At 33.5% G+C, this 13,489-nt stretch overlaps 2 protein-coding genes and 1 pseudogene across 5 annotated transcripts in view; all 3 read right to left on the reverse strand.

The window, feature by feature from the left end:
• Positions 1 to 13,489, reverse strand: part of LOC146932695 (organic cation/carnitine transporter 3 pseudogene) — a 56,410-nt pseudogene that overhangs the window by 2,682 nt on the left and 40,239 nt on the right. The window lies entirely within an intron of this gene.
• On the reverse strand, positions 222 to 3,186 carry LOC146932696 (putative mitochondrial saccharopine dehydrogenase-like oxidoreductase At5g39410). The gene is made up of 2 exons (XM_085704422.1): positions 2,429 to 3,186; positions 222 to 1,053 (listed from the first exon to the last, which is right to left on the reverse strand). The coding sequence occupies exons 1-2, from the start codon at positions 3,092 to 3,094 to the stop codon at positions 370 to 372; spliced, it is 1,350 nt and encodes a 449-aa protein (XP_085560548.1). The 5' UTR covers positions 3,095 to 3,186; the 3' UTR covers positions 222 to 369.
• Positions 4,449 to 10,059, reverse strand: LOC146932697 (26S proteasome regulatory subunit 8 homolog A). 3 transcript variants are annotated; one of them, XR_015007215.1, is made up of 10 exons: positions 9,948 to 10,059; positions 9,585 to 9,802; positions 8,436 to 8,533; positions 7,220 to 7,444; positions 7,052 to 7,114; positions 6,792 to 6,955; positions 6,251 to 6,407; positions 5,966 to 6,064; positions 5,445 to 5,850; positions 4,449 to 5,368 (listed from the first exon to the last, which is right to left on the reverse strand). XR_015007215.1 is itself a non-coding variant. In XM_085704424.1 (10 exons), the coding sequence occupies exons 2-10, from the start codon at positions 9,778 to 9,780 to the stop codon at positions 4,677 to 4,679; spliced, it is 1,254 nt and encodes a 417-aa protein (XP_085560550.1). In that variant the 5' UTR covers positions 9,781 to 9,799; positions 9,948 to 10,059; the 3' UTR covers positions 4,449 to 4,676. The 3 variants fall into 3 exon arrangements, 2 of the variants coding, with proteins under 2 accessions (XP_085560550.1, XP_085560549.1); XM_085704424.1 differs by having other exon boundaries at positions 4,449 to 4,817; positions 5,740 to 5,850; positions 9,585 to 9,799; XM_085704423.1 differs by having other exon boundaries at positions 4,449 to 4,817; positions 5,740 to 5,850.

The following is a 13,489-nucleotide window of genomic DNA, read 5'->3' on the forward strand; positions in this document are numbered from 1 at the left end:
GTCCCTATTAATTGAGGTAAGGTCATGAAGACAAAGCTGAGCGGTTAACTATTTCATTAACGTAATTTTCATACATTATTAGCTTCCTCCCTCGTCTAAAGTTTGTGACTACCTCCATGTGAACAGGTAAAAAATGTTCTCTCTTGTATACACTCCGAGGTAGTAACTATTATAAATTGGCACTAGTGCATCACAATTCTATCTACTTCCTTAACACAGTATTTACCTGAAATATGATGAGTTCCTTCCGAGTCCACTCCACCACTATATGATGTCATATAAACCGATACAAGTTCAAGCAGTACAAGTAATGTTACAACTATAGTATATCCTTACAAAATGTAAACAAAAGACACGACTTCATTTTAATTATAGCTTGCTTTTCGAGATGACATCAAAAGATATTCCATTTTGATGAAGTCTTTCTTGAAGATCAGTTGAACCAAATACAATACCTGGAGTGTAAACTCCTCCCTTTGGTAGATTATTTCTTTGGCTAAGAAGTATAAGAGCACACTGAATTAGAATTATCGGCGTGGTTACATAACCCATTTCCGGTCCGGTTATTCTTGTTATAACTTCCATGTCAGGTTTTGAGTCTACTTTTGCAGCAAGACTCTCACTGCTAAAACCATGTCCGACAAACCACATCTTGAATGAAGCACTTTCCACTTCCTCTTCCGAAGGACCCTGCTTGCTGAAACCGCCTAGGCTAAAAATTGAAGGATATTTCAAAAGAAGCCATCTTCCAAGACTGGTACTTCCAAAAAGACCTAGGATTATTCCAAAAGTGATGTATGCGAAAATTCCTAACAGAGATTTTGAGCCTAACTTCACACCAAAATGTACTGGCTTCACAGACGACCAAAAGACTTTCCTTTTCTCAACAGTCTCAGGACTCTCATTCAATCCTGGGAGACCTTCGGGGTTTTCAGTTAGAACCGATAATGTTTTTCCAACAACGGTTGCATCTGCTGAAGGTAGTGTTATTCCCCAAAGACCAATTTTCTTCTGGCGTTCTATTATTTCTCCTTTAGGAAGGGGACCTGGAATCTACAAACATGCATGATTCATTAAAATTGGGAAAATCAGACTATATGAAATATGTTAAAAGGAAGAAATTAAAAAGTAATACAAGGTCAACAACACAAAATTACATTAGTTTGAGTAAAACAATGTTGTCAATCACAGAAAGTAGCGGTTTGTTCAAATTCCGCTCATGCTATTGCCGCCATAGCAGCTATTTGACAATAACGATTTATTCAAATTACTCGACGCAATCGCAACACTATAACCACCATTTGACGATAATGGAGTAGAACATATTATAGATGAAAGATCCACCATGACAATTAATAGTGGAGTCAATGTTGTAACATTCAAAATGACCTAAAATAAACAACATGCAGATGAAAATATGATGCTCAGCTGAAGAGATTGTAGTATAGTGTCAGGAATGAAGAATACTAATGGTGTCACACCGTCAGTCCTCTTCACTTCACATATGAAGTTTATACTTGCGAATCATTCTTAGGGTGTGACGATGGCTACATTTGTAACACTCCCTTTGAAGATTATATGAAGACCAGGCTTGTTACATATGAAGACCAATCAAAGATTTAGTGAAAACAACTGTCAATTAATCATTCCTACCGACAAAGCTAGCAGTAATATTCCAAAATAATAATAATCTATCTAGTCTAAATGAGAATCTATTTTATAAGCATCCGTGCTTCCACTGTTGTGATGTTTTTTTTCCTTTTTACTAACTTTTAAGTGTAAGATTACATACATCCACCCTTCCCAAATCCTGCCTGGTAGAAGCCTCCTAACAATCCTTTATAACTTTTGATTGGTTATACAATATCACCCATTCAAGAATTGCTCAATCTTTAATATGCATGTTATATGCAAGAAGTGTAGGTATAAAGTATATAGACCATAGAAAAACTCATCGAACAACAAACAGGGGTAACAGACACAATCACGCAATTACAATTACAATTACAATAACAATTACAAATACACTCAAGATATGAACTACTATAATTGTTATTCACTGACAATGTAAAAAACTGTTTTATGCATACATTCAATCAAATCATGAGGTAAGGCATGCCACTTTATTATACTTCTAAATATTTCAACAAATATTTACATGATGAGATATGATTCGATATACATATAAAAGACAGTTGTTTTACACTGATTGAATGTATACAAATTAAATCCCCTACACTAAATTCAATCGAGTAAACCTTAGTTACTACACATAAACAGACATCACAACATGTCAGAGATTGAATGTAACCAACGTCGGCATCATATCAGTGTCAGTATCGGACATTAAAACATGTCAGATACTAAAACACCATCAATCTTAAATGTCGGTGCTATATAGTTTACTATTATAATATTGAATTCATACCACAGGCTTTGGTCTTTTGATTGCATGTGCATCCCTTCTTTGTCTCATCTTGTTCAAATCAGCAACAGCTAAAACAGCAGATTCAAAAGTACCAAAATTACCAACAACCCTCTTCTCCGACTCAACACTCAAAAAACCCTCAACCTTATTCGGCAAACACCCGCCAACCCACTGCTTCTTCAAATGAAACAACAAACCCATCTCAGCAGGAACAGAGTCAAACCCACAAGCAGAAACAATCAAAGAACCATTCTTTACACTTTTTTCATGATATCCAATTTCGACCCGATCCATAAACTCAGCCTCACCCGTGATATCCAAGTAATCACAACCCGTTTCGACACACGCAGCGACGACCGGCTCGCCGTGGAGACGAAAGGGACCGACGCAGTTGAGTATGAGACGGGTTTTGAGACAGAGTGAACGGAGGGAAAGTGGGTCGGTTGTGTCGGCGATGAGAATGGGGATTGAAGGTGATGGGTCGGGTCGAGATGCCCATTGAAGGGTTTGGGTTAGTTTTGATGGGTTTCGACCAGCTATGGCTATGGAGTTAAGATTATTGTTGTTGAGGAATTTGAGAGATTCTTTGAGAACATGTTTTCCAGTGAAACCTGATGCTCCTAAGATTACGATGTCGAATTTTGTTTCTACGGCTGTTGCCATCATCACAAAACAGTTCTAATTCTGATTCTAATTCTAATTCTAATTCTGGTTCAACCAGCTATGGCAAATATGAAAAACAAGGAGTGCAGAGTGCCTAGTGGTATTTTGAAAGAGAAATGATATTTGAACATCCACTTTTTAACAACTTTTGTTACAATCCTCTCTCGCATACTCTCATTGTACTTTTATTCTCTCTCTTCCTTTTTTTTCTCTTTATTGTTATTGTCCAATAAAAAGAGTGGAAAAAAGTTGTCACTAAAAGTTGTTGAAAATTAGATGTCAAAATATCATTGCTCATTTTGAAATGTGTTGTGTAACTTGTGTTATATGAATGAACAACGCGGTATTGATAAAAAAAACCAAAATAACGGAGAAAGTAAAGACACAACTGTGAGTTCGAAAGATAAACTGTTAAAATATGTCGTACAAATGTTATTTCTCTTTTCAAATAAGTTGTATTTACTATTTACTTCATTGATCTAATTTAATTTTTCTCGCTCTACCAAGTCTAAATGAGTAAGGTGTTCATGGTGCAGTGTCATCCAGTTTTAAGAATAAAAATCATGTAAAAGAAAAAACATGTGACTAGGTTTGGTTCAATTGGTTTTTAAAAATTAAATCGAATAAATCAAACAAAACAAATTCAAGTTTTTTGTTACAAACAAAAAGAAGCAACTCAAAGTACTTCGTGTTTATGTTTCATGTTCCACTAAAAGAACATGACAAGTTATATACAATTTCCCATGCGAGAATTGTAGTGATTTTTTTTGGTGTTCAAGGTTCAAACCTTGAACCTTGCATATATTATACATTGTTCTCACGGGGAGAAAATTGTAGTGATAGTAACAATAGTTTTACATTGATACAATTAGTTTTTTTATATTATAAAATACCATTGTTTTTTTTTCAAGTTTAATATTTCATGAAAAAAAATATACTCAAAGATGTAATTCTTTCATTCTATAAAATAAGAAACATATCAATGCCTCCGTTACCAATAGCATGTTGCTTTATATCAAATTAAGAGAGTTTGGTTGTTAAAATAAATTTTTTATATTACAAAGAATCGAGGTTATATATGGCTTAAATTGATATTGTATGGTCAGGATAAGATAGAAACATGATACAATATGAAGTTGGACAAAGACAGTATATTGTATGAACATGATAATCATTAATTCTATCATGTGTTTAATGAGAACATGATAACAAACAAGATATCATTATATTTAAATGAAAAAATTACTCTCATGATTAATTAAATATTGTAAAAATGACATGTAATTAATTAGTTGACCCTTTTAAATTATTTTAGACAAATTCCTTTATTATTTTCCTTTAATTTTATAGACTCAAGTTTCCCTTAAACTCTTAATTTTAAATTAAAATTTAATCAATTAATATCATACAAATCAAAAACTAAAGAGAGTAATAAAAGGTACAACTGAACAAGAAAGGATCAAGATTTGCTAAATAATAACTTAGTCAACATAAGCAAAAACACCAGAGTGACCATGAACTGCGGTAATGTGTGTTCTCTTATAATCTGCACATGACAATGTGCACCAGAAACATAAAATACAAATCACTTCCACAACTTCCTCAATGACATGTTTTTCTCGGTCTCCTTCTTCATCACCTTTGCCACGGCCATCTCAAAATCCTCCTGTGTCACGTGTACCCTCCTCTCTCTCAGAGCAAACATTCCAGCTTCAGTGCACACAGCCTACATAAAATAAAAGCACAGAAAATTGAGCATACTAGGCCACACTTGAAATAATGTGTTAATTTAAGCTTACAAACATCAACAAACAAATCATTCTACTGTTACCATGAACACGTAAATTCATAGCAATTCACTTTTACCATTATGACATTCCAGCATAATTCTATCTGAATAGAAGGATTTGTGAAAGGGGATTCACTTATCAAAAACACATACATATCAACAACACAGTCATTGTCAACGTCACCAACACCATGGAATAAACCCAAACTTTGATCCAGACGACAACGTTTGCCAAATGACCCAGTCACCCTCACCACTATGAAGTGTTTATAACTGTTAATATACCCCGCAAGACCAAACTGTAACTAGTAACCCACCCATGTTTAGTTCTCCACTACCCAACAATCCAATCAACTATTAGTAACCCACCCATGTTTAGTTCCCCGTTACTATTACACCCAGTTCTTCACTCTGAAATGAACTGAATATTACACCCAGTTTTATATTTCATACTATTGAAATTTGAAACACTTCATTTTCCTCATGACCTGAGATAATATCTTAGACAACAACAATAACATGTTAATGTTGGTTAAAACTTTTACCTTTGTTTCGCCTCATGACCTGAGATAATATCTTAGACAACAACAATAACATGTTAATGTTGGTTAAAACTTTTACCTTTGTTTCGCATTGTAAAATTTCTCTGAAACCTTACCCCCCATCAAACAAAGTGATTGCATAATGGGAATATTATATGAAAATGAAAGGCACCCGTTGTTTATCTCAATAAGTGCAAACAGAGTAAAGCTTTACAATAACATACCTTAATTGCTTCAACAAGGCCGATGACAATATTTTAGATGATAATAGAGCAGCAGGAGGAGAAAAAAAGATGCAGTGCAAATTAAGAACATACCTTAAGCTCAGCACCAGATGCTCCATTCATCTTCTCAGCAATCTTCTTCAAGTCAATACCACGCATTAAATTCATTCTTCTTGAATGGATTTTCAAGATATCTCGGCGAGACTGCATAAAAATATAGTTGTTTTCAGTAAATGGTATATGTATATGTATGCTGAAGGTGCATCTTCTTTCTCAATACAATCATATCAAAGGGTAACATGAAGACAAAGATGCAAACCTCTTCATTAGGATTTGGAAATTCAATCTTCCTGTCAATCCGTCCAGGTCTCAGGAGTGCTTGATCCAGGATATCAATCCGATTGGTGGCCATCAAAACCTATAATTGCAATTTTCTCTTCATTATGTCCTCTAAATTGTGAACGTATAACTCAAATTAGGAATAGAGTTAATAAAATATGTCCCTCTGTTACAATTTTATATTTACATTTACTACAACACACATGTTGCCAATTATGGAATTCCCTCTAATACACTACCATAGCATCATTAAAAAAAAATTTACCTTGATCTTATTGGAAGCTTCAAATCCATCCAACTGGTTGAGAAGTTCCAGCATAGTACGCTGCACTTCACTATCACCATTGCCACTTCCAGATTCCATACGAGCAGATCCAATACTGTCAATTTCGTCCATGAAGATAATTGATGGAGCATGCTCCCTGTGAAAAGGAGTAGTGTTACATATCATATTGGATAAGCAAGTCCTCAGAACACATTTACTTCAAATGAGCATGGAAACTCAAGAATCAAAATTGTGAGACATTGTTTTTTTAGGAATAAATGCCCATTGTTGTCTTTTCAAAGGTCAGTTAGTGGAAAATGAAAAACATACATATATGCACATCAAATTACAATTATAAATTTTATACAACTTCAGCAGTTACTAGGGATCTATCTTCATCCTAAGTTGAGTTTACTTGTGCCCATCAGATATATCTTCGACCATAAAAGCCATGGAAGTCAAGAAAACGTCATTTTTCTCCCTCTTATTTATGTTGATGCTACACATAATGAATGGAGTAGGTTTAGGTAAGAGGTCAAACCTGGCCATAACAAAAAGTTCCCTAACCATTCTAGAACCTTCTCCAATGTATTTCTGAACAAGTTCAGAACCAGACACCCTGATGAACGTACAATCAGTATGATGTGCCACTGCCCTAGCCAACAATGTTTTTCCTGTACCAGGTGGCCCATAGAGCAAGACACCCTGTGATACGTAAAATAGAGTAAGCAAAAATAAAAATTTACAGCCATGTATGCTGACAGAGGATGGCAAATTCAGCTATAACTCATGCAATATTACCTTCGGTTGAGCTATTCCAAGACTTTCAAAAAGCTCAGGATGTTTAATTGGAAGCTCAATGACCTGTAAAATTTGATGTAAATGAACATAGATAAATACTTCTCAGACTCAACAGAAAATTAACTTTGACGTTAAATACTATTATCAAAAGAATGTCATGCAACTTACCTCTTTTATTTCTTTGATTTGTTGGTCTAAACCACCAATCATGTCATATGTAGAATCAGGAACTTTCTCAACTTTCATCAGATTAACCAATGGATCAACTTTGCTTGGAAGAACTAAATGAAGCACATAACTGTCGTTGCGAAGAGCAACTCTAGTAGATGGTGTAATCTTTGTGATGTCAATATTTTTATCAATATCAACAACATATTTCCCTTCTGGATGGACCTGAAGAAAAGTAATGGAAACTCAGTCCTTTGTCTAGGATTTTTTGTTCTTATTATTAATTTCATGCACAGGTGGATATTACCTGCCATTAGATATAGTCATGAGTTCATGACTAACAGGAAACAGCAGAATGGATATTAGTCACTATTAAAGTGATTTACAAGGATAAAAATTCCATAGGCCAACCAAGATTCTGTACTATTTTAGGACATAAATCTTCACTTCTTAAGGACTACATTGTATAATTCTAACTATGTACATAAGAATTTAGATTAATCAATACGGGTTTAGAAGCATAAGTATTTAGACTAATCAATACGGGGTTTAGTACAATGTATAATTCCAACTATGTATAAAAGCATTTAAGAAGGACTAAAATGTATAATTCCAACTATGTACATGAGTATTTAGATTAATCAATACGAGGTTTAGAAGCATAGATCAATAAAAATGGATGAAACAATAAAGCCCATGGACTCGAAGATACATAAGTGTCCTTTAAATAGTATTCTGCTATAAGTAAATGAAAAGTTTTGACAAGACCACGGCAATTAATGATCTAGAGTCGAAGCTCAAACAACATTCTTACTCATTAGTCTATACCGATGTGAGACATAGACAATTCCAACAATGAATAATGAAAAGAGATAGAGATAGAGAGATGTCAAGTCAAGCAAATGAAATGATGTCAATCGCGAACTGCGTAAAATATCCGATTGCTGAAATTCCGCTACGCAAAAGTGCTATAGCGCCACTATAGCGGCTATTGGACAACATTTTGTAATAAATAGTGTATTATGCAACAATAGTGGTTTCTCCAAATGCCGCTACACTATAGTGGTATAGTGCCACTATAGCTGCTATTTAACAACACTGAGCAGATGATAATGATAGACTGATATATAACAGTACAGATAGCGGAAGAAAAAAACAAATTGAGCCATCATGGTAGAGTGGATCAAGACGAAATCAAAACAAAAAGTGAGCTGACCTTGACCAAGACTTTGTTCTTGCCCATCACTTTAACGACTTCACCAACATATGAACCAGGCTCCTGAAGAAGCTGCAGTTCTTCCCGAAGCATCCTCACTGTCCAAATTGCAATTGAATCAGGGACAAATCCAGAAAAGTTATTTTTGGGGGGTGCAAAACAATTTGACAATGACTTCGAATATGTATAAAAAAAAAAAACAACTTTAATACATAATATTCTTGGAAGTGTATAAAAATGATAGTAAATCAGTGAAGGTGTATAAAGTTGATAGAAAATCAGTTAAAGATCGATGAATTTGAATATTATTGTGTGACGTGATATAGCAAATGATAGCCCAACCGATCTTACAGCAAAAGAAAATGCACTTGTGAATAACCTTCCTAATAAGTTTGATGTGATAGAAGATATGAATTTGAAAACTGGGAGGAGGAGCCATACAGCTCACACCTAGATATTATTTATTGGATAAATGAATAACTTAAGCAACAGTTTGATCTGATTATTATCATTCCTCAGTAACCAGTTGATGTTGTGTCAGTATCTGATCATTTTTGTGCCTACTACTTTGAAAAACCACCGCTCAAAGGACAATATTTGTCGTGAAACAATAGACTCCAAAAATATAACTCAAATACATTAGGAAAAAAAATAGAAACAAACAAAAGCTTATCCTGGTTTTGTGTGTATATATAGTGATCATCACAAACCGACTCCCCATGCTAGAAAGACCCAAACCCACATAAACAAACCAAAGTTTGCCAGTGACCAAATCACCTTCACTACTCTCAATTTCTCCAACAAGATTGGTCTGTGACTAGAAACCAACCTTGTTGAATTCCATATTACCGAAACCCAACCATCCTCTCAGCCACAATGTCCTCTAATCATTTTTTATTGTTTTAGACAACTGGGTGTAGATGGTGAACCATCTGCGACACGTTGGATAACCCCAAAGGGTGATACAAATCAACCCAGAGGGGTAAATAAACGGATTCAAAATTTGAGGCAAACAAACACACACCATATCCTCTAATTATCTATTGAATTGAATAATTGTACTAAAAGCAAAAAAAAAAACACAAAAATAGATTCATAAATATAGCAATTCAAGAATAAAAAAGAGGAATAGGGTTAGAGTAAACGAACCCCTAGAATTGAGCTCGTTACGTTGCGCCTCGAGACGGTTAAGATTATGATTCTTTTGACGGTGAAGGAGCTGAAGCTCATGGATGTGCTGAGTATAGTATTGACGGAGACCCTCCCCTTGTTTGGTTGGTTTGGCAGAGCAATGCTCCTCCGGTGCACCCTCGGCATGCTTCACTTCTACTCCGACGGCAGCCATAGATCAGATCCGATCAACTCTACTGTAAAATACAATTTTAATTAAATTTCAAAGTCTGAATTCAGGAACCCTAATTCTACAAATCAGATTCAAGAGCGTAACCTAATAACCCTAATTTATAATTAACCCCCAAATTCCAAAATAAGAGCGAGAGAGAGAGAATCTACCTTTATAAATTCAGTACGATAAATCCTTCTTCCTCTTCTTCGGACGCGATGGTGAAGTTGGTGATGTTGGGAGGGTATTCGATTTTGGTAGAATTGAATTGGGGTATGCGACAAGTTAAAGTAGATACTATATGTCGGTATTTATATTTTATTTTTATTATTAATTATCCTTCACTTTCTTAATGGGCTTTGATGCTATTGGACTTGGCTATTTCTTATTGAACAAGTTAGGTGAGAATGCAACTATTCGCACCACCCCATTTGTTTTCCTACTACTGTGATACCAAGTTTTTTCATCAGTTTACAAATTAATAAACCTTCATTTTGGTCTCAAAATTAACGTACTCTATTTTATTTTATACATAAAATAAATAAATGTGATAGGTAATCTCTAAATTATTTGTAATTCATTAGTAAGTTCATGAAATGTTATTTTTGTCCTATTTTTATATGTAATCTCTAAAATATGATAGATAATCTCTACATTATTTATAGAGATTGAATATGTTTTTAATCTCTATAAATATTTTAACTTTTATTTTACCCCTGAAATTTTCCTTCAACTTTTGGATCTCAAAAAGTTTCGCATTATAACTTTCGGTCTCTGTTTTTAAGTCAACTCATATATCATTCGAGTTTTTTTCCGCGGTCATGTTTAGTGCATTATAGATTTCTCTTTTGCCAAATTTTTAATTTTTTAACAAGGGGTGAATTAATTATTTTTTTTATGTTTTTGGCCTTTAAGAATTCATATTTAATCCAATTCCAACAAAAAAAATCTTTGTTTTAAGAGATTCTTGTAACATTTTAAATATTAATGCAAAAACTCATTCAACTTTTTGAATCATAGACATGAGATGGCTTAAAAGGAGAGACCAAAAGTAATGATGCAAAACTTTCAAATAATAAAAGTTGGAAAAAAAATTTAAACAAATTAAAATACAAAATTTGAATATTTATAAGGATGAAAAATATCTTTAACCCTGTGTATCTTTCGGGCCATGTTAATCAGTGCTCAGGCACTAGTTAAGCAACTAAAAATGAAAAGAAATGACAAAGTTAACATTAAAAGCAACATTTTTTCAAGTTTCAAAAAGTATAATACACGGTTCTCAAAAAAATGTTTTTTTTTATAATTTCTTAACTAGTGTCTCGAGGGCATTAATTAACATTTCACATGTCTTAATTGGAATAAACAGGGAAAGAAGGAAGTATAGTTTTTTTTTTTTTTTTGAAAGAAGGAAGTATAGTTGTTCCCCAAGAAGATATTGGAATAAGCTGGGAAAGAAGGAAGTAGTTGTTTCCTAGGATAATACCTGTAGGACTACTTTGTGTTGAAGTTTCCTTCATTCATCCCAATAATTAATAAAATTTACCCTTTGACCAAGCCTGGCAGATCATACAAAATTCATTAGTAAATTAACACATCGATTATATAACACTTATATTAAATTCTACTGTTATTTTCTTCTTATCTACTATTAATATATTAAATTCAAACTACTATTATATAATACTAGTAGAGGGGGTAAAAATATATTAACCCTTAAATATTTTTCTCTTTTATATACAAATATTTGTTAAATAGTTGAATCGCGTCACTTATTGATTTTATTTACTTAAATATGCAGGAAAAAAAATTATGTACATATATAAGAAAGTTGATAAGATAAAATTTTGAAAACTCGTGTCTATTTTCAAAATATCAAAATTAATTTAGTGCTTCTATTAAATAACCTTTTATTTTATATGTAAAACATCTTTCAATCTTTACACTTCACCCGCTGCGGATTTTATGTGTTTATATTTGCAAAAAAAAATAAAATTAGTATACATATATGAGAAATTGATATGATAAAATATTGGAAATTCGTGACTATTTTTAAATTATAAACATTAATTTAATGTTTCTATTAAATAACATTTTAGTGTATATGAAAAACTTGTTCAATGTTTGCAGTTGACACTTGACACTACATATGTTGCAGATTTTATGTGTTTATGTTTGCATAAACAAATTTTTATATACATATATAAGAAAGTCAATATGATAAAATTTTAGAAACTCACGACTATTTTATTAAGATGATGATTTTATGTTGTTTTACTTTATGAATCCGTTGCGACTGTTTTATGTTTATGAAAAATGAATTACGCATGATTTTGAGTTATTTGTGAAGTAGCACCTTGAATATATATGATTAATTGATTTAATTGTAATAATTAATGTATTTGGGGTTCAAGGGTGTTACATATAATATCATGAAAAAGTTTAATTTTTTTTTTTTGGTTACAAAGATAAAAAAACAAAAACAGGAAAAAAAACAGGAACAAAGAGGAAAATCAAGCTCTTAGGAAGCAAGTTCCCATAGCATCATTTCGAAGCTTGTCGATGAGGTCATGAGGAGAGGACCGATGCTCCAAGAAAACTACATTTGAAGAAGCTCCGAGTTTTGCCAAGAAATCGGCGCAATGATTTCCTTCTCTAAAGGTGTGAAGGATATTGAAGTTATGGGAAGCTATTATATCCTTGATATCTTGTATGAGCACTGCATAGCCATGAAATTTTGAAACTTCTCCTGAAATAAGATTAACAGAAAGCTGGGAGTCTGAGTAACAGACTAAGTTTTCAATTCCCATGTTCACTGCCAGTCGAAGACCTTTATGTATGGCTGTGAGTTCTGCTTGAAGAATGCACGTTGAGTCTTGAATAAAACCAGAAAACCCCTCAGAAACAGCCCAGCACTGTTCCGAATTAATCCGCCATAACCTGTATGAATTAGCAGTTGCCATCAACATTTAGAATGTGGTAGTTATAATTGCTGCTGTTCCATGTAATCCAACGGTCCAAACCAGCAGAACTCGCAGCAGATTGGAAGCTTTTTGTGATTGTTTCGACTGAATTTTGGATGGTGATGCTCAAACGCGTGAGGGACCAGACATCATTGTTGAAACACATGTTATTACGGTGCCGCCAGCTCCACCAAAGGCAAACCAGGAAGACAATTGAACGGGCGCTGTTGACATTACTTTGTATCCAGTCTTGCGTGCAGTTGTAACGCCCGTCTTAATTTTTTTAATTGATTTAACGAAGTTTTAAATATATTTATAAATATATGCTTATATGATTTATGATTTAAGTGATTTACATGATTGATGTGTGTGAACTATATGATTCATGAAGTTGAGTGATTTATATGATTTATAAATGAATTATGAGGAGTATATGATTTTGTGAAGTTGTTACGTTGGGTGACTTATTTTGTTATTAAATAAAATAAGATATGAAAAATAAAATAAATTACTAACAAGTGGGGCTGTGTTGTGAGGTGAGTAAGTTTAGTGGTGAGAAGAGTAATACAAGTATTATAAATAGAGGATTAGGTTGAGAGAATAAGTTTTACAACGTACGTGAAACGCTTTTGGGAGAAAAGGGAGAAAAGTCAGAAAAAGAGAAGAACAAAAAGGGGCTGTCGATTTCTGCAATAAACAGGTAAGGGTGGGACTATCTTTCACTAATATTAAGTCTGTAGATCATTAGA

Source organism: Medicago sativa, chromosome 4 (assembly GCF_051527215.1).
Source record: "Medicago sativa cultivar Bolivia chromosome 4, Bolivia_mono, whole genome shotgun sequence".
NCBI lineage: Eukaryota > Viridiplantae > Streptophyta > Magnoliopsida > Fabales > Fabaceae > Medicago > Medicago sativa.

What these genes read in the sequence shown, in the direction of transcription:
- LOC146932696 (XM_085704422.1), bottom strand. Translation starts at nt 3,094, where the DNA reads ATGATGGCAACAGCCGTAGAAACAAAATTCGACATCGTAATCTTAGGA. An exon ending in TCAAAAGACCAAAGCCTGTG is followed by an intron (nt 1,054 to 2,428) that starts GTATGAATTCAA and finishes GCATGTTTGTAG; the next exon opens with ATTCCAGGTCCCCTTCCTAA.
- LOC146932697 (XM_085704424.1), bottom strand. Translation starts at nt 9,780, where the DNA reads ATGGCTGCCGTCGGAGTAGAAGTGAAGCATGCCGAGGGTGCACCGGAG. An exon ending in TAACGAGCTCAATTCTAGGG is followed by an intron (nt 8,534 to 9,584) that starts GTTCGTTTACTC and finishes CAATTTGGACAG; the next exon opens with TGAGGATGCTTCGGGAAGAA. An exon ending in CATCTGGTGCTGAGCTTAAG is followed by an intron (nt 4,818 to 5,739) that starts GTATGTTCTTAA and finishes TATTTTATGTAG; the next exon opens with GCTGTGTGCACTGAAGCTGG.